The following is a 25,105-nucleotide window of genomic DNA, read 5'->3' as shown; positions in this document are numbered from 1 at the left end:
TGTTGGTCAGGCTTGTCTCGAACTCCCGACCTCAGGTGATCTGCCCGCCTCGGCCTCCCAAAGTGCTGGGATTACAGGCGTGAGCCACTGCACCCGGTCATGAGCTTTAATTTTAAAAAATGGGCGACTGAGCAGGACTCTATCACAAAAAAAGAAAAAAAAATGTGTTATGTAGTTCTCACACACTCTTCGACCTAAACAAATTGCTAAGCCAATGGGAACATCTAGGTTTAGCTTAATACTTAAACAACCAAAACAGAAAACAAGTTGAAATTATAATTTTATATCATAGAATGCAATCTTGGCATTAAGAATAAGTCCAAAAGAAACAACTTTGTAGAAATCAGTCCAAGTAATTTGAATTATCTAAAATAAACATTGGTTATTTATGTGATATAAATAATAATTTACAAATTTTTAACCTGTACTGAAGACATTGCAAAGTCTTTAAATGATCTTGAGTTATTCCAAAAACTTCATTTGGAGATGAGTAATGTATGTGCTATCTAATCTTCACATTTATTATACTTACAAAGTTTCATAAGTGGTTTGATGGTTTAACCACTTTTGAGTCTGAAATATTTTATATTTTTATCTTGTTGCCTTCTCTTGAATACTTAAAGAATGTTTTTAGCCAATTAATATTAAGGTGCAAAAGTTCTTGATCTAAAGTCTATGAATGGGCTTCAGCATAGACTCTTTGAATATTGTGCCAAATGGCACAATATTATTGAATGTTATGCCTTTATAAGGGTAGAAATAGCTAGATGTGATTCTCAAAATGGTCAGTAATTCCACCACTCTACATGTAGTAAGAATAACTAAATATGAAGAATGACTCAAAAGTAAATGATCTTTGCTCAGATCTTCATATGGGATTATACCACGTGGAAAGAAAATTTCAAAACATTAAAGATAAGGCATTAAAAGAGCAGTTAAAATGTGAGATGAATGAAACTGATCATTGTCAGTGGGTACTCACATTTATATATTTAATTTTTTCTCTGCTAGATGAATCTGAAAAGCTTCCTAGTTTCCTTTGGAAAAATAAATCAGGCCATTTTGTTTGAGTATGCAATAGTTAATAAATGTCTTGCCTTTTCACGGAACAAAATCAAGAATGGACAAAATTTTTTTTTGTTTTTTCAGTTTGGGGGTCCCACAATGATAGCTCACTGCAGCTCTGCACCCCTGGACTCAAGCGATCCTCCCACCTCAGCCTCCCAAGAAACTGGGACTGCAGGCATGCACCACTAGGTCTGGCTAATATTTAAATTTTTGGTAGAGATAGGATCTCACTATGTTGTCCAGACAGGCCTCAACTCTTGGGCTCAAGCAATTCTGCCTCAGCCTCCCAAGTAGCTGGGATTACATGCCTGAGCCACTTTGCCTGACAAGAACATGAAGAATTTTAGTTATATTATTTCCATAAAAGCAGCAGGTAAGAATGCAAGGCTTAACTTTTTTCTTCAAACAATATGAAAACAAGTATTATCACAGGAATAAAGGCAAAAGTAAAGACTGTTTCATAGATAATAAACATGATGAATGTTTAACACTGAGAAAGAAAGAAAGAGAGAGAGAAAGGAAAGGAAAGGAAGGAAGGAAAGAAGGAAGAAAGGAAGGAAGGAAAGAAAGAAGGGAGGGAGGGAGGGAGGGAGCGGAAGAGGGAGCGAGAGAAGAAAAGTGGCCCGACCTGGTGGTTCATGCCTGTAATCCTGGCACTTTGTGAGGTCAAGGCACATGGATCACGAGGTCAGGCATTGGAGACCAGCCTGAGCAACATGGTGAAACCCTTTACTAAAAATACAAAAATCAGGCAGGCATGTTGGCACATGCCTGTAATCCCAGCTACTCAGGAGGCTGAGGCAGGAGAGTCCCTTGAAGCTGGGAGGCCGAGGTTACAGTGAGCCGAGATCTGACCACTGCACTCTAGCCTGGGGGACATACTGAGACTCTGTCTAAAAAAAAAAAAAAAAAGAAAGAAAGAAAGAAAGAAAGAAAAGAAAAGAAAAGAAAAGAAACAAAAACAAAGAAAGAAAAGGAAAGGAAAGGAAAAAAAGAAAGAAAAGTAAATCATTTCATACCTAATGGAGTGTTCTAGCTTTGATACAAGCCTGAAGTTAGAAAAGCCAATGGACTAAGTGCAGTGGCACGTGCCTGCATTCCCAGCTACTCTGGAGGCTGAAGTGGTAGAATCCTCTGAGCCTAGCAGTTCAAGGCTACAGGTCACCTGTGAATAGCGACTGTACTGCCACCTGGACATCATAAGAAGACCTCCTCCCTTTAGAAAAAAAAAACACCAATTGATCTAACAATGTGGAAATATCAAGGCAAAACTCTGCTAAAAGACAAGAAGGAGTAATTTTAAATAATCTGTAGTTATTACACTCATAATTGAAGGTCATAGTTGAAGTGGCATGGGTACTTTAGTGGAAATAGTAATTATTTCTACTCAGAAATAATTACTACAGAAGAGCCATTCTCACATCTTATTTCTTTCAATATATTCTAACCAAATATTAGAAGAAATAGGACATCTATTGGTTAAAGAAGCCTGATTATTCTTGTGATTAAAAGATTGAAGATGTGTAGCATTTGGCATTTCACAAACAGACTTTGTTATCTAAAATAGTATTCAAAATACTCATTAGTCATAAAAACTTTCCCTTAAAAATCCGTGAAAAAAAAAACTAGATTTTAAATAATTTCACATACACTTCCTGATAGGTGAAATCTGTAGAAAACTCACCTGTCCACGGTAACTTGACCCTGCCTCCTGTCTTTCCCCTTCCTCCTCTTTATTTGGACCTGGAGGAAGACTAGGGCTGAAGGCCATGAGGTCTGTCTTAGGTGGGCCCTCCCCAGAGCACACCCTGTGCCGCCTTTGCTGCGAATGCGACCAGCTCCCCACCGCGCTGGAGCACTCCAGCGTGGGCTTGCAGGGAGCGCACGCGCCCTCAATGGGCATCGCGGAGCACCGCAGCGCGGTGTATAGCAACAGCGTGAGCACCAGCAGACTAGATACCACGCAGATGGCGATGATCAAGTACACGTTGACACCCACCAGCGCAGCCTCTGGGCTTGCAGAGCCCACCAATGCCCGCGACGAGGCCTTTGGCGCCTGTCCACTCTCTACTAACGACACCAGCACGGTAGCGGTGGCCGTCAGCGCCGGCTCACCGTGGTCCTTCACCAGCACCAGGAGGCGGTGGCGCGGCGAGTCCGCCTCGTCCAGGACACGCGTTGTGCTGATCTCGCCGGTGTACAGCCCCACGCGGAACAGGCCGCGCGAGCCGCCAGCCGCTGGCTGCAGTTCATATGAAAGCCACGCGTTGTAACCTGAGTCAGCATCCACTGCACGCACCTTCGCCACCACGTGGCCCGCACCCACCGACCGCGGTAACAGCTCGCTAACTGTGCCTCCCGCATTGCCAGCCCGAGTCGCCAGCAGCGCCGGTGCGTTATCGTTCTCATCCAGCACGAATACCTGCAATGTCACGTTGCTGCCCAAAGGCGGCACGCCCGCGTCGCGCGCGCTCACCTGGAATTGCAGCAGCTCCAGCTCCTCGTGGTCCAGCGGCTGCAGCGCATACACCTTGCCGCTCTCCGCGTGCACCGACACGTAGCTCGACAGCGCGCGATCGCCCACCCGCCTGTCCACCAGTGAGTAGGACACCAGCGCGTTCTCCTGCGCGTCTGCATCCCGTGCAGATACTGTGAAGATGTGGCAGCCCGGCGGGTTGTTCTCCTTCACGAACACTGTGTACTCGGGCTGAGGGAATGCCGGCGCATTGTCGTTCACGTCGGCCACCTCCACGGACACGCTGGCCGTGGCCCACAGCGAAGGCGAGCCCCGGTCTCGCGCGGTCACCACCAGCTCATAGGCTGGCACTGTCTCTCGGTCCAGGGCACTGTCCAACACCAATGAGTAGTAATTCTTGAAGGTGGACACCAGCTTGAAGGGCACCTGGGGCGTCAGCGAGCAGGTCACCTGTCCATTGACACCTGAGTCACGGTCAGACACGCTGATCAGGGCAATGACCGTGCTGGGCTGAGTGTCCTCTCGTATTGGGAGGGACAAGGAAGTCACAGTGACTTCAGGAACGTTATCGTTGGTGTCTAAGATTTCTACCCAGACTGTACAGTGACCTGCCATTGGGGGAGTCCCCTTATCTGTAGCCTGTACTTCAATTTTATAAAATTTGTTTTCTTCATAATCTAAAGTTCCATTGACCCTCACTTCTCCATTATTTTGATCTAGTGTAAATAAGGATCTTCCACTGGGCTTAACTGACATTAAGGAGTATGTTACCTCTCCGTTGACTCCTTCGTCTCGGTCTGTGGCATTTAATTTTATCACAAGAGCCTCTTTAGCAGCGTTTTCCATAAGACTCACCTTGTATTCTGATTGATCAAACTCTGGATCATTGTCGTTAACGTCCAAGACTTGGACTAACAGCTGAACACTGCCAGTAAGCTCTGGTTTCCCCCCGTCTGTAGCCGTTAGTAGCAAATTAAGTTCCGGAGTCTTCTCTCTATCTAGAGACTTCTTTAAAATAAGTGACAATCTTTTAATCTGCTTACTATTTGTTGATGAGTCTAAAGAAAAATACTCATTTTGACTTAGCCTATAGGTCAATAGAGCATTCTCTTCAATATCAGCATCAGAAGCTCCCTCTAGTGGAAAACGAGAGTCCAATTGCTTAGATTCCGCAATCCGCAGCCTTTGTTCTCTGAGAGAGAACACCGGTGGGTTGTCGTTAATGTCCTTCACCGCCACGTCCACATGGAAAACCTGCAGCGGCCTGTCCACGATCACCTCCAGGTGGATGCTGCACTTCTCGCTCTGCCCGCACAGCTCCTCCCGATCGATCCGAGAATTCACAAACAAAATGCCATTCTGCAGATTTACCTCCAGAAGGTCCCCGTGTGTTTTGGACGCCACCCGGAACAGGCGCGGCACCAGCTCCTCCAGCTCCAGCCCCAGGTCCTGCGCGATGCGGCCCACGAAGGTGCCGTGTTTGGCTTCCTCGAGCACGGAGTAGTGGAGCTGACCGCTCCCCACCTCCCAGAATTCCAGTAGGAGAAGCCAGAGCAGTAGTCGTGGGGTGCCCAATTCCCTTCTCTGAAAACCAAACATCGCATACGAAATTGGCTTCCAAAATAAACTTCTTTACACTTACAGTGCCAGATTCTTCAGTTTCAGGTTAAAAATCTCTCTGAATTCTTGAGAAGTTTCAAAGAATCCTTTAACGGTGGCATCCGGTATGATGGAGTCCCTTTGTATGGGAGTGACTGACTGTTCAGACCAACGTTTGAATGAACTTTCCACCAAGTAAAGAGCGACACCTTGCGCCTAAAATTGTGAGTACTGGGCACTACATTACCCCCATAGAATTTCATGTTTTTGGTTTTTCCCCTAAGTATTTCCAAAGTGCTTATTTGTGGAATATTCAGATTATAAGTCATAGTGAAACAAAATATATAGAGAAAAGGCATTTTATTTCTTGATTAACATCAAATTTAAATTATTGTGTCTATGTTTGACTTAGCATTATAAAATTATTCTTTTACTTATCTAAAATACGTATACAGAGAAAGAGAGAGAGAGAGAGAGAGAATTCAGCTGTTAGGGTGGCCTCCTGATAAACTAGGGCTAAACATTTACTGAAAGTGTTGTTCCTCATATAAAAATATTATCAAATTTGAATTGTTTTACTTTCAGTCTCCCTTGTTACTTTGGCTGCTAGGAAACTCAAAGAAAAATCTGACGTTTTATAAAAGGAGCTCTTTAGTCTTTATGTTCCACATGCTCTATTCTTATCTCTGTGCCTTTTCATATTTTTCTTTAATTCTGGTCTTTACTGTTATTTACATTTAATTGTTTTCTGACTATAAGAAAAACAAATATGTTCTCAAACTTGTTAGTTTTTTTAAAAAATTCACAAAGGAAAAATCTATTCATCTAGAATTTCTATTTGACATGTTATTTCTAATGTAAGCCATAGTAGCATAATATGAGGTATCAAAACTGGGTATTTTATATAGTGGAGTGATATGACAGAAATAGGCTTTTCAACTACAAAATAAATTTTATTATCATTCAATAGAGTAAATAAAATCACTGTGAACATCTCTGTGCCACATTGGTATTTCCAAGTCACCAACATTGGTTCCTTAATCTAATTTAGTTATATTCATGAAAATAGTTTGTTTCTTGCTGAAAGAATTTTGGGTTTGAGATCATAAGTTCATGGAAAACAAAGGACATGATTTTTAATTATATCTCCTCTAAGTGCCTGATATTGTGCTTAAAACGTAGAAAATCAATCAAACGAATTCAACTAAATGGTAAATTACCTTAGTGTTTGTGGAAATGGAATTTCACAGAATACTAAGTAAAATACAGGAATTGCTTATGAGAGTTTTCATTGATTAAGTTGTAATTTGCTTGAATTTTCTTTGTCTTTTCATATATCTTTAGGATTTAGGAGGGAAAAAAGTAGATGCAACAAAATTTTAGAGTAGAAAGTGATTTAGAATAAGTATCATTCTAGCTTGAATATTTTGTTGTATAGTTTTGATGGTTAATCTCCAATATAAAAATACTACAATGGTATATGAAAATATTATCATACGTGTATGCTAATATTTTATACATATTCAACTATTTATTTGAGATTTTGTTCTGCTTTTTTCAAATTTACTCTTTTCCCAGTTTTGTCATAACACTAGAACTCTTATTAAGATAAATGTAAAATTCTATATTAAAAAATTAAAGGAGACATGTCAACTTTTATGACAGTTAATTCCATTATGTAACTGTAAAATAATCAATTATAATAACCTCTAATCAAAATATAACATTAGACCAGATGACAGATATTCAACAAGATATTTGAAACATATCAGGTTTATTTTGAACAAAAAGAAACAATAGATCTTCAATCACTCCATTATGAGAATTGGGGATGAAGATGTTACAGGAAATGTAGAGTCTTCTAAGGTAGGGAAATGAACATGAGAAGGAGTTACTCTAGAAAGATGATGATATCACATATTTGAATCAAAACAAGATGTTAATTTAGGTATTAATTTCCAATCATACAGTGTTTTGTGAATATATAAAGTGATACTAAACAAATGCCAAGTCATAAAAGAGTTTGATATAGTATAGGAATCAATGACCCATCTTTTGCATTTTGGCTGTGATATTCCAGATGTCACCATCTCAACCAGCCCCTAGTGAAGGCATTATGCTGTCTTTGAACTTGTCTTTGAGGATCAGCCTAATACCTGGGTATGGGCTAATGCTAAGAAGTCATTTCAATACAATTATTGTTAACTGGATTTGTAAAATCAACTGAAGATTAAGGAACTTTATGTCTGATTTTTACTATATCAGTCAGGACATATAATCTGCCTGTATGTCCTGTTAGTCATATATGTATTAGAGTGTATAGTTTAATGTCTCACTAATGCATGTCATCCACTGATATTCTATAACAGACTTAGTGCTGTGATTTCTTGAAAACACATAAACAAATTTTGACACCATTGTCAGAACCTTAGGAGGTTCTCCAGAAGCAATGGATTAGAAGTAGATTATTCAACCACTGCATTAACAAAATTGTAAGATTTACTTAGTGGTGCTAATTCTGCAGTTTCATGGCTTAGTCAAGTAAAAACAGTTATTTGGTCACAAATCATCTGTCAGTTGGTACAAGCCTCTCAGCCAACAATAAGACTGAGGAAGACTGAAAGACCTACACACATTTGAAGATTTTCACGGGAATCTATGTCTTTAAAATTGTTATTTAAGTATGCAATATTGTAAACATTTCTTGAATCCTTTAGCCATGTTCAGAGTCTCTGAAATAATAATATCAACATTTATACTTATCCCAAACACTATTCACAGCAAAAAAAGAAGTAATTTTTGGTATGCAGTATTTAGTTTGGGTGTTCTGGAAGGATATTGGAAACCAGTTTTCTGACTTTTCTCACATGTTAAATGATTCTTACTTATATCACTTCCAAACAACAGATACATAGTTCTTCTAAGGCAACTCTTAATTATTTAACAATTACATAACCAAAATATCTATCTCAATATGGCATTGATTAAACAAATGATAATGATGATTATGAACTCTTATAAGAAAAAATCACAACATAGAAAACTTAGTGTTATCTCAATCATGCACTGTACAAAATTAATGATGAAGACAATCATGAAGTTTCTTCTAAGCACAACAGAAAGGAAGATTCTCCTGTACACAGCTTCTGCTTGATTTTCCTAGCCAAGACTGTGTTTGAGCAGAGAAAAGACTTACTGGAGAAAGTTCTACATTATAGTGAACAAAAGAATGAATCAGAAGTCTGAAAGATGTGCATTTGAATAATATCTCCACCATGTCCTGGCACTGGGTAAAACAGATAAATAGCTTCTCTTATTTTATCTTTAACATTGGAACTGTCATATGTACTTTACAAATTATAATAAGGATTAAACAAAATAATGTATTTGAGTCCCTCACATGATGTCTAACAAATATATTAATAAAACACTCAAACAATGGTTATTTATTATCCCTAAGTTACTGATCAATGTTTGCCCTTGTTCTATAGTTATGGATGAAGGGAATTCCAGCACCATAAAGTAGGACAGGTTTTTCCCTTTTCTGAAGATTTCCTTAATGTTTATCTTCATGGAAATCATCCTCTCAGAAGTTATCTTTCTAGGTAGAAAATAACCACTAATTCCTTTTCAGCATTTATATTAACTTTACCCTATCTGTAACATGGTTACCCTCCGCTATGTAAATATACTATTTCTTTACACAGAATTAAAGGGGATCTCTTTGTAATTAGAGCCAAAAAGAGCAAAATAATTTTCCATATAATTTGATATACATCTTTATGCTATAAATACATATTCTCTGGGATCCCTTTAAAGAAAGCAATTTATATGAATGTGGTGTGGAGGCAAAAATAATTTGTATCAAATATATCAAGAGGATATAATATTACATTCTAAGGTATAATTAACACCACAATTGTCAAGTGGAAGTGCCTTTATTAATATTTCATGGTTCTTAAGTTATTAAAAACAATGACTTTTTTTGGTAGAGATGGGGGGTCTCACTATTTTGCCCAGGCTGGTCTCAAACTCCTGGCGTCAAGCAATCCTCCTGCCTTGGCCTCCAAAATGCTGGGATTACAGGCTTGAGCCACCCTGCCAAGCCCAGGAATGCCATTCTGAAGACCATGCAGTTTGATGAACAGAGACAATAACAGTATCACACTTCATCATGTATGGAAAGACTCTCCTATACTCAAAGCCCAAGTAAATGTGAATTTTTCTACCCTAAAATATTTTCATACAGCCAGGTATCAAAATGAAAGAAATACGATTATAACCAGTGCTCAAATAAATCTTCCCAAAATAGTAGAAGAGCTCAATAACTTAAACCGGAGGACAGCAGAAATTAGTTCAACAGGTAATTAAACAGAACTGACATTAAAGAAAAAGAAGAAGAACAAAATTGTTGGCTATCTGAAGTAGTTGAAGATTGTGAAGAAAATGACCTTAAAATGAAATTATAAGAAGATTGAAGACAAAAATTAAGACGTAAAATTACCTTTAAAGGCAAGGCTGAAACACCATCCACGGCAATCATCATCTCAGAAAAGACTGTCATCAATCATGAAGAAACAAAATTGTTTGTGAATGAAGCTGCCTCAACCCTGCTCATCACCATTTGTGAAAGATGAATTTACAGAATAATAGAAATATAAAAATTTAAACATGTTTTAAATTCAAATAATTATGATTTTATGAATTAAATATTGTCATGGTATTTTTGAACACATAAGCGTAATGAGTGGAGGACACAAATCAGGGTAAGAAAATGAATAGGAAGAAATGAGTTGCTTCGAAATTGAGAAGATCTGACCTTCTCATAAGGATCATTATTCATCATGATCCTTCCTGTGAGACTTAACTTTCTCGTTTACAGGAAACATCCATTCAGTCTATTTCATTATTAGTATTGTCATTATACTTACCAACTGAAGAATATTCCTAAAGAATATTTATGATGACTGTAGTAAAAAGTGATGAAGATGGCTAGACTTCTATACTTTTTGCTTTGAGACACGGTTTCACTCTGTTGCCCAAGCTGGAGTGCAGTGGCCTGATCTTGGCTCACTGCAACCTCCGCCTCACAGGTTCAGGCGATTATCGTGCCTCAGCCTCCTCAGTAGCTGGGATTACAGGTGCTCATTAACACACCCGGCTAATTTTTTTTGTATCTTTAGTAGCGATGGGGTTTCACCATGTTGGCCAGGCTGGTCTCCAACTCCTGACCTCAAGTGATCCGCCCACCTCAGCCTCCCAAAGTGCTGGGGTTACAAATAGGAATGAACTACCCCGCCCTGCCCCAATGTACTTTAAATAAACCATCTCAAAAGAAAAGCAAAACAAAATAAATAAAGCAATAAAATTAAGCAATAATTTGGTGAACATTACCAATGTTACTGTGAGGGACATAAATAGGAACGAAATACTTTCCAGAATTACAGTACTTAACATTCTCAAAAATTTCCTATGGAAATCCATCTCCAAAGCCCGAAAAATGGGGAACACTACAAGGAAAAGACAGGAGCACAGGATCAGCCTCCTCTGCTGTGAATAAGACCAGTTCTCACTGCGCTGGACCACACCTGCTTGGGCTTGCTCCGCGCGCGCGAACAAGCCCTCAGTGGGCGGTGCCAAGCACCGCAGCGCGCGTGTAGCAGCAACCTGAGCATCAACAGGCTGAACACCGCGCAGACAGCGATGATCGGGTACACGTTGACATCCACTAGGGCAGCCTCCCGGAACCCTATGCCTGTCAATGCCCGCAAAGAGGCCTTCCTCGCCCGGCTGCTCTCCGCCAGCGACACCAACACGTTGATCGTGACAGTAAGCGACGGCTCGCGGTGGTCCTTTACGAGCACCAGCCGGCAGTGGCGCATAGCTTTCGCCTCGTCCAACGTACTCTTCTTGCTGACCTCTCCCGTGCACAACCCCACGCAGAACGGGTGCTGCCAGCCTACTGCTGCAGCTCATGCGACAACCAGATGTTGTAGCTGGAGTTGGTGTCTACCGCGCGCGCCTTCGCCACCACGTGGCCTCCACTCACCGAATGCGGCACCAGCTTGTTCACAGCGTTGCCAGCCGACCCAAGGCGCCAGTAGCGCCAACCAAGTTGTCATTCCTGCAGTAACACCTGCAGCATTACGTTGCTGCCCAGAGGCTGCATGCCCGCGTCGCGCGCGCTCCCCTGGAACTGCAGCAGCTCCAGCTCCTAGTGGTTCAGCGGCTGCGGCGCATACAAGTTGCCACACTCTGCGTGCACGGACATTTAGCTCGACAGCGACAGCGTGCGCTCGCCCACCCGCAGCTCCACCAGCGAGTAGGACACCAGTGCGTTCTCCTGAGCATCCCCGTTTCGCGCGAACACTGTGAAGATATGGCAGCCTGGCGGGATGTTCTCTTTCATAAACACCATGTACTCGGGCTGCATGAACGCCAGAGTGTTATGGTTCACTGTCGGCCACTTGCACAGACCCGATGCCCGTGGCCAACAATGAAAACGAGTCCCCGTTCCGCGCGGTCACCAACTGATAGATTTGCTCTCTTGGTCCAGGGCGCTGTGAAGCACTAACGAGCAGGTGCTGGGCAGCATCTATTGAAGGTGGACACCAACTTGAAGGGACATGAGGCATCAGGGTGAGGGTCACCTGTCCCTTGACACTGAATTTAGCGTCAAGTACACTGATCAGGGCTATGATGTTACCTAGTGGAGTGTCTTCCTGTACAGGGAATGATAATGACTTACTGCTAACTCTGGAACACTGTCACTGATGTCCCAGACTTCTATCAAGTCTGCGCAGTAGCAAGCATTGGGGAATCGCCTTTGTCAACTGCCTGTATTTGAATCTTCCATTATTTAGTTTCCTCCAAACCTGTCTTTACATTTACTTTTCTTTCTCCACTGTCTGAATCTATGCGAAAAAGGGCTTCTATGTTAGCGGAGACATCGGTTGCAAAGAAGCAATGTGACTGTTTGAAACCTGTGCAAATCCAAAGGGTTAAGTCTAATAACCAGTGTACCTGTGGGCACAGTGGTTCACCCTGTAATCCCAGTACGTTGGGAGGCTGAGGCAGGAGAATTGCTTGAACCCAGGAGGAGGAGGTTGCAGTTAGCCGAGATTACATCACTGCACTCCAGCCTGGGTGACAGAGCGAGGCTCCGTCTCAAAAATAAATAAATAAATAACCAGTGTACCTTCTCTTGCATTTTCCAGTGACTTCACATGGCAGACTGCTTTGCCAAACACTGGGGCATCATCATGTACATCCCGCACTGTGCCATGTAATGCTTTGGTGCCTGTCAGCTCAGCTTTGCCCCCATCAGTTGCTTGAAGCACCAAAAGTCACTCTGAAGTGACTTATCTATCTGCATTTTTTAAATACACCTTCAAGTGGTTTTACCTGCTCTTCATTGGTTGGTATTTCCCGGGAAAAACAATAACTGGGGTACAGTATGTAAATCAGCAGAGCATTGGCCCCTACTGCTGCATCCCAGACACCCCCTAGTGAAAAACAAGAATCAAGAACCCTTGTTTTCTAAATAGATTATTTTATGTCACTGAGAACAGTGACAGGTTGTCTTTAATGTCTTTCACTTCCATCTCCACATGGAAAATCTGTAGCAGCTTGTCCACAACCACCTCCAGGTGGATGCTGCACTCCAAGATCCGCCAACACAGCTCCTTGAGGTCAATCTGAGAATCCACAAACAAAATGCCATTCTGCAGATTTATCTCCAGACGGTCCCCATGGCCTTTGGAATCCACCCAGAACGGGCGCGGCACCAGCTCCAGACCCAGGTCCTGCATGATGTGGCCCAGAAAAGTGTCATGTGCCATCCTTGGCCTCTTCCAGGATAGTATAGTGGAGCTGGTCCTCCCCCTCCTCACAAATTTTGAGGAGAAAAAGCCAGTGCTGTAGGCTCCGGGATTCCTGGCCACTTAGTCTGGCAGCTAACATCATGCCTCTCTTTCGGTTAGTAAAAGAATATTTCATGACTAGAAAGACATAGTTCCTCTGAGATCTTTTGATTCCTTGTCCCTGAGGTTCCACATGATCTTAATGGGTGTTTGTGGTTTTTAAAGCACAGGAAAAATGGAGCTTCTTTCTGATCTAGGAATAATCTGATTTTCACCTGTTAAAAAAATACTTTTCTTGGAGAACAACAATATCCTGTGGCTTAATACATAAGTGGATTTGATTTCATATTATTTCACTTACCTTCCATGTTGCTAATTCCTACATATGCATTTATGCGGCTTTTTTTTTTTTGAGCTTCCAAGTCCTTTCCTATACCTTCTTGTGTGTGACCAGTACCTCTTCAAAAGTAGGTTTGTCTTACAAATTAGAATTCCATGAAGAGTTTTATCTTGTATGTGGACATCCTAAAGAAAGTACTACTGCGCCAACTCTATTATCATGTGAATGAATATGAAATAAGATATTTGCCGGATACTTGTGTTATTATTTCCTTTACCTTTTTCAATTTTTGAAATAGGGTCTCACTTTGTTGTCCAGGCTAGAGTGCAGTGGCACAATCATTGGTCACTGCAGCCTCAACCTCCTGGGCTCAAGTGATCCTCCCACCTCACCCTCCCAAGTAGCACTACAGCAGAAACTACAGGCATGTACCACCATGCCGGCTTATACACATAAGTACACACACACACACACACACGTAAGGAGTACACACATACATATATATGCAAGGAGTACATACATGCATACACACACACACACGTGTGTGTGTGTGTGCGTGTGTGTGTGTGTGTGTGTGTGTGTGTCTTTGTAAGGAGACCCCATCATATATATGTTCAGTACAAGGTATCCCAGTGTTGCCCGGGTTGATCTTGAACTCCTGGCCTCAAGCAATCCTCCAACTTTGGCCTGTCAAAATGCTGGGATTACAGGTGTGAGCCACCATGCCTGGCCTTAAATTAGTACTGATGAAGAGATTAATGCACCTGTATACCTGAGGCTTTTATGACTGGTATGAGTTTTTACTAAATTTTATATATTACTTATAATATGATATTCAGGAGGATTTTTTTTCAAATATCAGAGGAAGTATATATTTCATAAAACTATTTTGATATAACAAATATTATATCATTTCTAAACTCTGCATTAATTTAGCATCTATAATTTCTAAAAGCTGGAGACAGGGCATGGAGTGTATTAAGACTGAAAGAATGCCATGTTTAAATTCTTGCCACAATTGTCTTTTTTGATGTTCCTAAACTTGAACAATAATTTTAACTGCTATTTGAAGCTATTTATGAAGCATATATGAGTAACAAATTCAATCTCCATACTCAAAGGGAAAGGAAAGAAAAAGTAATTGCTAAGAGCTGTAGGCAAGATGATAAATTCATGGCATTGGTGTTTGGTAACACTAGAATTAATAAAGTTTTTTTTTAATGAAATCATGAGTATCGGGTAACAACCAATTTCAGAAAAACACAATCGATAGTGCAGCTTTGTCACTAGGCAACTAAATTAGCTTTCATTTCTGGGTCTATATCATACAACCCAACCCTGTTTAAGATGACTAGAGAAGCTATTTTTTTTCCCTTTTTTTTTAGGTTTTGGGACTAGAGAAGCTATTAAACTAAACTTTACAATATAATAGATCAGTAGAAAACATTGATTTAATTTTCTCCTCAAAGTTTTAATATTAATTAGTAATATTTTCAATCTCAAAATTAAAAAGTGTTCAAATGCTCTTCGTTATTAAACATAAGCATGACTCCTTCCTCAAAGTGACAGAGCTAATACCTGAATATCATAAGCAATGCCTAATGATAAAGAAGCAGATGACTGCTGGATAAAATTATGTAAATAACGAAAACACACACTTTCTTCTGCTAAGTAAAGTGAATAATACACACTGACACAGGTACCACTACAACTAAAATAAAAATGGAAAACATTTTTAAAGTTCAAAGCATTTACTTAATTGCTAAGATTAAGAAATTTTAAATTGCCACCTACTTACTGTGCCATTGAGGAAAAACTGTAATCGCTGAACACTTGAAATCTGCTATGGCAGTATAAGCTATGGTACACTACACATGTTCTACACATGGGAGAAAACACATTTTCACTGAAGAGATATTGATCAGCTAATTAACAAAAAATCATATTAATTTTTTGTTAATGCAAATACAAGCAAATCAAAATTTAGATTGGAAAATGAAATAACATTAACTGAAATACTAACCATACAAATATTTGCAACGAAAAGTGATTATGAAAGTAAATCATCAGAACTGCAACCCATATCACATATTTGTATTGGAAAATATTGGTGTATTCAGAACAAATTGTTATTTTTAAAAATTAAAGAACAATCAAAAGCTGACACAGTGGGTAGGATAGAAAAAATTTAAAAGCAACTCCTGGAATAAGTTATATTACAAGAGTATCACTAGAAATATTCAGGCATAAATGGTATGTAGACAAAAATGAAATATTCTGAGATATATATTTGAGAAAATGTGGTGAGAAAATATGATCACAAAGCACAAAAAGAAAAGGAAAAGGTAATAACCCACCTTCCTAGAGTGGTCCCCTCCAATAGGCTGATCTTCCGTTTCCACATCTACTGTTGGGCAGGGTGGAAGGCTGGGGCTGAAGGCCATGAGGTCCGTCTTGGGCGGGCCTTCCCCAGAACACACCCTCTGCCGCCTCTGCTGCGAGTAAGACCAGCTCCCCACCGCGCTAGAGCACACCAGCGTGTGCTTCATCGGCCCACAGGCGCCCTCGGTGGGCGTCGCAGAGCACCGCAGTGCAGTGTACAGCAGCAGCGTGAGCACCAGCAAGCTGGACACCGCGCAGATGGCGATGATCAGGTACACGTTGACATCCACCAGGGTCACCTCGGGCGCCACGCCCACTGACGCTCGCGACGAGGCCTTGGGTGCCTGGCCGCCCTCCACAAGCGACACAAGCACAGTGGCTGTGGCCGTCAGCGCCGGCTCACCATGATCCTTCACCAGCACCAATAGGCGCTGACGCGGCGAGTCAGCTTCATCCAGAGCGCGTGTCGTACTGATCTCGCCCGTGTACAGCCCCACGCGGAATGGGATGCGTGCGCCAACCGCTGCCGACTGCAATTCATACGACAGCCACGCGTTGTATCCTGAGTCAGCGTCCACTGCGCGCACCTTCGCCACCACTTGGCCAGCACCCACCGAACGCAGCACCAGCTCACTGACTGCACCGTTCGCGCTGCCAGCGGGAGACGCCAGCAGCGTAGGCGCGTTGTCGTTCTCATCCAGCACGAACACCTGCAGCGTCACGTTGCTGCCCAAAGGCGGCACGCCAGCGTCGCGCGCGCTCACCTGGAATTGCAGCAGCTCCAGCTCCTCGTGGTCCAGCGGCTGCAGCGCATACACCTTGCCGCTCTCCGCGTGCACCGACACGTAGCTCGACAGCGCGCGATCGCCCACCCGCCTGTCCACCAGTGAGTAGGACACCAGCGCGTTCTCCTGCGCGTCCGCGTCCCGCGCCGACACAGTGAAGATGTGGCAGCCCGGCGAGTTGTTCTCCTTCACGAACACAGTGTACTCGGGCTGCGGGAACGCCGGCGCGTTGTCATTCACGTCGGCCACCTCCACGGACACGCTGGCCGTGGCCCACAGCGAAGGCGAGCCCCCGTCTCGCGCGGTCACCACCAGCTCATAGGCCGACACGCTCTCGCGGTCCAGGGCACTGTCCAGCACCAACGAGTAGTAATTCTTGTAGGTGGAGACCAGCTTGAAAGGGAAATGGGGTGTCAGAGAGCAGGTGACCTGTCCGTTGGCTCCTGAGTCATGGTCAGACACGCTGATCAGGGCGATGACGGTGCCCACTTGAGCGTCTTCTTTTACTGGGAGAGACAGAGAAGTGACAATCACCTCAGGTGAATTATCATTTTCATCCAGTAATTCCACTAGGACCGTGCAGTGACCAACCATAGGTGGATTTCCCTTATCTGTAACATCTACATGAATTTCATAAGTGTTACTATCCTCAAAGTCAATAGCATCATTTACTTTTATTTCTCCCGTCGTTTCGTTTATCCAAAATTTCTTTCTTACCATGGGTGGGACCAAAGAGCTAAATGAATATATCATTTCCTTGTTTATTCCTTCATCCGAATCAGAAGCATTGAGCCATATAACTAACGTTTGGTTCACTTGATTTTCATACATCTTAACTTCATAAACCGGTCTATCAAAGATAGGGGCGTTATCGTTGGCATCTAATACCAGGATAAGCAGAGAAACAGATCCGGTAAATTCAGGTTTGCCTCCGTCAGTTGCTGTCAATAACAACTTTAGCTGAGGATTTTCTTCACGATCCAGCAGTTTCCGCAGAACAAGCACTGGGAATTTGTCTTTGTCTTTTTTGTTCATAATATCAAGAATAAAAAACTCATTTGGACTGAGTTTGTAAGTAAGCAATGCGTTCTCTCCAACATCCGCATCAGATGCGCCTTCTAGCGGAAATCGAGAGTCAAGCAGTCTGGATTCAGGTATTAAGAGCTTTTGTTCTGTTACGGAGAACCTGGGCGGATTGTCGTTAATGTCCTTTATTTCCACGTCCACATGGAAAACCTGCAGCGGCCTGTCCACGATCACCTCCAGGTGGATGCTACACTCCGCGCTCCGCCCGCACAGCTCCTCGCGGTCGATCCGAGAATTCACAAACAAAATGCCATTCTGCAGATTTACCTCCAGAAGGTCCCCGTGTGTTTTGGACGCCACCCGGAACAGGCGCGGCACCAGCTCCGCCAGCTCCAGCCCCAGGTCCTGCGCGATGCGGCCCACAAAGGTGCCGTGTTTGGCCTCCTCCGGTACGGTGTAGTGGAGCTGACCGCTCCCCACCTCCCAGGATGCAAGGAGAAGAAGCGAGAGCAGCGGACACTGGGCCCCCAAGCAGCTACATCTGGAAACCATCTTATCCTTCTCCTGTTTTACAAATCGACGAATGTACATACGGCCTTACATCTTCTGTCCTCTTCTTACATCTATTTTCTGTCGAAATGGCTGAGATCTCAGAATGAAGCTACTTCCTAGTCCTTTAGAAACTGGATGATGCCTTTGTTCTAAAGAACCATTTTGTGGACAACAGCGACCTCCGGTGGCTTTAGGTGTAAGTACAATTCCATGAGTTTACAACTTCTTTCATTTATATATTAATTTTTTACGTATTTTTATGTCTACGGACTTTCAAAGCCTCACATTATGTCTCTTTACAGATAATAATAACAAATGTTGATCCCAGGTGCAATATTTTCTTAAATGTAGAATCTCAGAGTAGCGATTTCTTCCCTAACTACATGATTATCGATAGCTGAATTTCAACATGCCCTTAATATTTGCATGCTACTGAGTATACTAATATTTTATTAAATAACAAGTTTAGTTCCCTTTAAGTTCTGATACTTAACTTACTTCTCTTTCTCATTATTTTGAGATTTAACAAAGTTTATTTATACACTAATGTCAAGCATCAACTATCTGTGAGGTGTTTGTAACTCCTAAGTTCTAAATTCGCTAGAACTTAGAGAGATCATTAGCTTCAACATCACACATTTCTCCATTTAGATTCCTATTTTCCCATTCACTAGCCACGTGATTTGGTGAAAATCATTTAAACTTTCCCTGCCTCATGTTCCAATTTTATAACTTTAGCCTAATAGTATATGGTGGTTGCGTGAATTATAATATATTAAGTGCTTGCAACAACACCTTAAGGAGAGTGAGTGCTTCATAAATGGAAACTATCCCCAGGCCTGAATTTGACCATATTTGTTTTCATGAAGCTTAATACCAAATCTGGCTCATCAGGCAAAATTATTACCTATAGAACATGGTCACTCTACAATGCCTTAATTATTGCTACTACATAGGCTGACAGTGGTGTTTTCCATATTTAAAAAAAACAGAAAAGTACTGTTATAGAAAAATCCTTTATAAAAGGAGAGGTTTCATTTTATAATATTTTACATGGGCAAAAACAATCTTAATTATGATTCTAAAAAAAGTAATTAACATATTTATTGTTTCTGTTTTTCAGAGACAAATGCTTTTATCCCTGTTGTATTTACACTTTTCAAATGCCCAAAAGACACAGTTCGGAAATGTATCTAAAAATTTTATCATTGTCAATGAAGTTTTTCATTACTACTTGCTGTAAAAATATTTTTTCTCTCTCAAAGTTATTGAAATCAAATATTCAGGAATGAAAATTTTATATATCTGTGCTGCTGAAAAAAAAAAGGGTTTTCTATCTTTCCAAGAAGGAAAAACTTAATAACAGAAATTTTGGTCTTACACAAGGGTTAATTTATTTTATTTAATGATGTTATGACTTTTGTAAAGAATATTTTAAGTGTGTCAATAACTTTAAACTCTTTTTTATTAAAATATGAATGACAGAGCAACAATATTTATGAATAAGAAAAATGACAGAAATGGGTGTCACTTAATCCAACAGTTTATGTGTCCTACTAAATTCTGTTTCTATACTTCTCTACTCCTTTGGAATGCCTCTTGTGTCAAGATTCATTCAAAATCCGATTTTAGAGATTACTTTTTTATAAACCTTGAATTAAAATGTAATGAGTTACCTATCAAAATATCAAGTTCTGTTTCAGCTATCTGGAGTGTAAAAATAAGTATGCCATTGTTCAATCATCTCCATACACAAAATAATAAAAACAACTCAATTTCTACTAATGTATATTTTTTACCAAGTAATAACATAAATATTCCAATGTAGACGTCCAATAAAAAAGTGGGGAGTAGTTAAGTCACTCTTTTTCTTTTTTGAGACAGAATGTCGCTGTCACCCAGGCTGAAGTACAGTGGTGCTGTCACAGTTCACTGCAGCCTTAATGTCCCAGGCTCAAGCATTTCTCCCACTTCAGCTTTCTGAGTAGTTGGGACTACAGATGCATGCCACCATGCCCAGATAATTTTTTTGACCCTCCCACCTTGGCCTCCCAAACTTTGGGATTACAGGTGTCAGGCCACATCTTTTTAAATTACAAAAACTTGCACTGTCAAGTATCAAATAGGGCTATGGATCTAAAACTTCAGTTGTATGAGAATCATCTCAGGTGTGCTTTAAAATGACAATTTGCTCATACTACCCATTTCAGAATTTCTGAGGTGGAGTCTCGAACTAGAACATTCAATGAGGACTCTAGGTGCTGCTAATGTGCTAGGAGGATAGGATGGCCATACGCCCCAGTTTGTCTGGAACAGGCTCAACTTAGGTCTGTGATCTTGTATACTTATTTACAATCCCCCCTTTTCTCTCGAAGTGTCTAAGATATTGGGTGATAATTTAGTTTTCCCTATATAGTAACTACAACTTGAAAAGAACTGGCATAGGAGGAGCTTCATTATTGTTTCATCGTTCTGACTTCAGTTGAGGAATGTTAACTACAGAAGCATATAAGGAGAGCTATTACGCAAAATAGGAAAGTGTCTTCTGCTCTCACCTCTCTGTTTTGAACTTGCCAGCCTGTTTTAAATTTTACCCTCTCTGGATCTCAGTGTTAATGTTTACTAATGACCTCAAAAGATAAATTTATTACTAAGGTGTTCACAGCTCTTCCGATAATTTGCACATGATGACAGCCCACACTCTGAGACAGAATAAAGATTAATATGAAGAACTAAATTACCAATCGCACCAACACAGCCATAAATAATAAAGAATAAATTTTATGCTTACTGATGACATAGCAAATGCTTCATAAGTACTAGCTCTAAGAGACTGGAGGACATAGGCGGGGGACAAATGACATCTGTAGCATCCCTCTATTCATACAAACAATCAAATACCTGGGCCCAAGTTTCAATGGCACAAGAAACTTGAAAAAAGTGCAATGACAAAGATACTTGAAAGTATAAGTCTATATTCAAGGTGAGTTGTGCTGATAGACATAGATAGATTTAATGATGGGAGCTCAGCTACCACTCAAGTTTTGAAAGAAAATAGTAAAAAAAAAAAAAAAAAAAAAAAAAAAAAAAAAAAGGCTGTGCACAGTGTCTCAAGCATGTAAAGCATGTAATCCCAGCACTTTGGGAGGCCAAGGCAGGCAGATCATAAGGTCAGGAGTTCAAGCCCAACATGGCCAATATGAGGAAACCCTGTCTCCATTAAAAATATAAAAACCAGTGGGGCGCAGTGGCACGTGCCTGTAATCCTAGCTACTCAGGAGTCTGAGGTGGGAGAATTGCTTGAACCCGAGAGGCAGAGGTTGCAGTGAGCTGAGATCACACCACTGCACTCCAGCCTAGGTGACACTGAACTCCAGCCTGGGTGACAGAGCAAGACTCCATCTCGGAAAAAAAAAAAAAGAGAGAGAGAGATGACAAATAATATATAATGTAGCATGGTCCAAACATGTGTTTTAAGGGAAAATTTAAAAATTAACATATTTTATTTTAAATAAATGTTGCTTGCATTTTCATAGTTATTATTGTGGCTGTATTCTCAAGGCCATTCTGATCTTGCTCCACTGAGTTTTTTAATTAAGTCATACCTTATAAAATATCTGACACAACATTAAATAAGATAGCTGAAAGAGAAAGAAAAATATAAACCACATAACAAAAACTCAACAAGTGAAGTTTTTAAAAATATAAATTAGAAAACAAACAAATAGCTTGCACTAAAGGTAGAGTGTGGGGAACCGCCATTTTGGAAAGTCACATACTACAATTCAGGAAATATAAGTTGTAGTGGCATTAAAGGTGCAAATCTCATATCCAGATTTCTGCCTTGTGCTACGTATGAGATGAGAGGAGAAAAAAAAAGATTTTTAAAAAACAGATTTCTGTCTTATGGATTACTGACTGAAAAAGTTAATTCTTATCTAAATTGGTAAGGGTAATTTTTTAAAGTTACAGACTATGAATTTCAAGAGAACTCAAAGTTTGAAATCTTTACATGGCTCATCATTTTATCACTAAATGGAGAAAATTTCAATTAAAAGGAGAATGTCCTCTTGAAGAAAGAAAACACTTGTTAAAAAGTATGTTCTCTAATTTCAGTAAACGACTGAAATTCAAAGAATTTCTAAGTGTAAACACAATTTCAATCAACATTTCCCTATATCTACATTGTCAGACATTTAAGAACATATTTTATACAAGTTGAAATGAAGGCTGTGTTTATAACATTTATTGACATAATTTGATTCCTAAAGTGGAACAACTGTTTTCTCAAGTTTAGTTGAAGTTCCTTATTAAAATAATAGATACTGAGGGGTGCTGAACAATCCAATGTTTACATGCTCTCCATCCAGAAAAATGTAGAGACCTAAAACATTAACAAGGTAATAATTGCTATATATTTTTGCTTGGGTTTCTTACAAACAATGCAAGTAGACTTAAAATACTATACAAAATTTAGAAATAAATAAATGATAGTGATGTTAATTTTTAATGAATGACTAACAACTAAATTGGTTTCCAGGTGCTATAGCAGCACGGTATCAGAAATTTAATGTTGCTTTCATCACAAATTTAAATAAAATTAATTCCATACCCAATAAATATCTATTTAATATACGGTTTATGATTCTCACTAGAAGTCAAGGCAACGTCGGCTCCAATGTTAAGGGGTTCACTTTATAAGAAAAAATACTGGCCAGGCTCAGTGGCTCACACCTGTAATCCCAGCACTTGGGTGGGGGGGCGGGGCCCAGGCGGGCGGAGCACGAGATCAAGAGATCCAGACCATCCTGGCCAACATGGTGAAACCCTGTCTTTAATAAAAATACAAAAATTAACTGGGCGTGGTGGTGTGGGCCTGTAGTGCAATCGCTTGAACCCGGGAGGCAGAGGTTGCAGTGAGCCCAGATCACACCACTGCACTCCAGCCTGGCGAAAGAGTGAGACGCCATCTCAAAAAAAAAAAAAAAAAGAAAAAGAAAGGAAAAGAAAAAAAGAAATCAATAAATTTCTAGAAAAATGAATAAAACTATTCAAATTACTGGGAGTAATTTAAAATATCGTTCAATAAAAAATAAATAATTATATAAAAAATAAAATACTTCAATAAAATAGAACAACCTACCTTCCCAGATGAATCTAAAGAAGCAGAGGGTTCTCCCGTTCGCCCTGTAGATCCAGCACAAGGAGAAAGGCCCGGGCTGAAGGCCATGAGGTCGGTCTTCGGTGAACCCTCGCCAGCGCACACTCTCTGCCTCCTCTGCTGCGAGTAAGACCAACTCCCCACTGCGCTAGAGCACATAAGAGTGGGCATGCCCGGCGCGCACTCACCCTCGGTGGGCAGCGCTGAGCACCGCAGTGCTGTGTACAGCAGCAGCGTGAGCACCAGCAGACTGGATACCGCGCAGATGGCGATGATCAGGTACACGTTGACATCCACCAGCGTCACCTTGGGGCCAGTGGCACCCACTGACCCTCGCGACGATGACTTTGGTGCCTGGCCGCTCTCCACCAGCGACACCAGAACGGTGGCAGTGGCCGTCAGCGCCGGCTCCCCGTGGTCTTTCACCAGCACTAGGAGGCGCTGGCGCGGTGCATCCGTCTCCTCTAGGGCCCGTGTCGTGCTGATCTCGCCCGTGTACAGCCCCACGCGGAACGGGATGCGCGTGTTGATCGCTTCTGGCTGCAGCTCGTATGAAAGCCAAGCATTGTAGCCTGAGTCTGCGTCCACTGCGCGCACTTTCCCCACCACCTCGCCAGCGCCCACCGACCTCAGCACCAGCTCGCTCACCGCGCCACCGCCAATGCCACTCCTCCGAGATCCCAGCAGCGCCGGGGCGTTGTCATTCTCGTCCAGCACGAACACCTGCAGCGTCACGTTGCTGCCCAGAGGCGGTACGCCCGCGTCGCGCGCGCTCACCTGGAACTGCAGCAGCTCCAGCTCCTCGTGGTCCAGCGACTGCAGCGCGTACACCTTGCCGCTCTCCGCGTGCACCGACACGTAGCTCGACAGCGCGCGATCGCCCACCCGCCGCTCCACCAACGAGTAGGACACCAGCGCGTTCTCCTGCGCGTCTGCGTCCCACGCAGACACAGTGAAGATGTGGCAGCCCGGCGGGTTGTTCTCCTTCACGAACACCGTGTACTCGGGCTGCGGGAACGCTGGCGCGTTGTCGTTCACGTCGGCCACCTCCACAGACACGCTGGCGGTGGCCCACAGCGAAGGGGAGCCCCCGTCTCGTGCGGTCACCACCAGCTCATAGGCCGACACGCTCTCGCGGTCCAGGGCGCTGTCCAGCACCAACGAGTAGTAATTCTTGAAAGTGGACACCAGCTTGAAGGGGACTTGGGGCATTAGGGAGCAGGTGACCTGCCCGTTGGTACCCGCGTCTAGGTCAGTCACACTGATCAGGGCAATAACTGTACCTAGTTGTGCGTCCTCTTTTACAGGAATCAGCAGGGTTTTGATAGTCAACTGTGGAACATTGTCATTAACATCCACAACTTCCACAAGAACTGTGCAATGACCAGCCAGTGGTGGAAAACCTTTATCGACAGCCTCTACTGGGATCTTGTGTGCTCTACTTTCTTCAAAATCCATATGTCCTATCACTGTGATTGCCCCACTTACGGGGTCCATGTGGAACTTGGATTTTATATCTGGTGAAACATCACTCGAGAAGGAGTAAATAATATCCCCATTCAAGCCTTCGTCTAAATCTGAGGCATTGGGGTTAATCACCAGCGTTCCAACAGAAACGTTTTCTGGTAATTTCACCGTATAGAGGGTTCTGTCGAACACTGGGGCGTTGTCATTGACGTCCAGTACTGTGACGAGTAACTGAACGGTGCCAGTCAGTTCAGGCTTGCCTCCATCGGTGGCCGTAAGCAATAAATGAAGCTCCGGAGTTTCTTCTCTGTCTAGAGGTTTCCGTAATACAAGTCCAAGAGGTTTTACCTGCTGGTTGCTGGTTGGCACGTCCAGAGAGAAATATTC

General features: G+C 41.9%; 3 protein-coding genes across 9 annotated transcripts in view; all 3 read right to left on the bottom strand.

Moving 5' to 3' along the window:
* The window catches only part of LOC116531589 (protocadherin alpha-2-like), a 167,406-nt gene that overhangs the window by 107,600 nt on the left and 34,701 nt on the right, over positions 1–25,105 (bottom strand).
* Positions 1–25,105, bottom strand: part of LOC116531585 (protocadherin alpha-C2) — a 191,498-nt gene that overhangs the window by 137,823 nt on the left and 28,570 nt on the right. The window contains exon 2 of one of the 7 annotated variants that reach the window (XM_032250478.1): positions 23,234–25,105. The exons of 5 other annotated variants lie outside the window; for them this stretch is intronic. In XM_032250478.1, the coding sequence (XP_032106369.1) occupies positions 23,234–25,105 (1,872 nt within the window). Of the gene's footprint in view, positions 1–15,702; positions 18,367–23,233 lie in introns of those variants that run through there. One more of the 7 variants, XM_032250477.1, reaches the window with a different exon arrangement.
* Positions 2,033–5,901, bottom strand: LOC116531587 (protocadherin alpha-11). The gene has a single exon (XM_032250487.1). It carries the CDS (start codon positions 5,141–5,143, stop codon positions 2,711–2,713), a length of 2,433 nt encoding a protein of 810 aa, XP_032106378.1. The 5' UTR covers positions 5,144–5,901; the 3' UTR covers positions 2,033–2,710.

Source organism: Sapajus apella, unplaced genomic scaffold, assembly GCF_009761245.1.
Source record: "Sapajus apella isolate SASKATOON/1434 unplaced genomic scaffold, GSC_monkey_1.0 scaffold71, whole genome shotgun sequence".
Lineage (NCBI taxonomy): Eukaryota > Metazoa > Chordata > Mammalia > Primates > Cebidae > Sapajus > Sapajus apella.
This window is presented reverse-complemented; position numbering and strand designations above follow the sequence as displayed.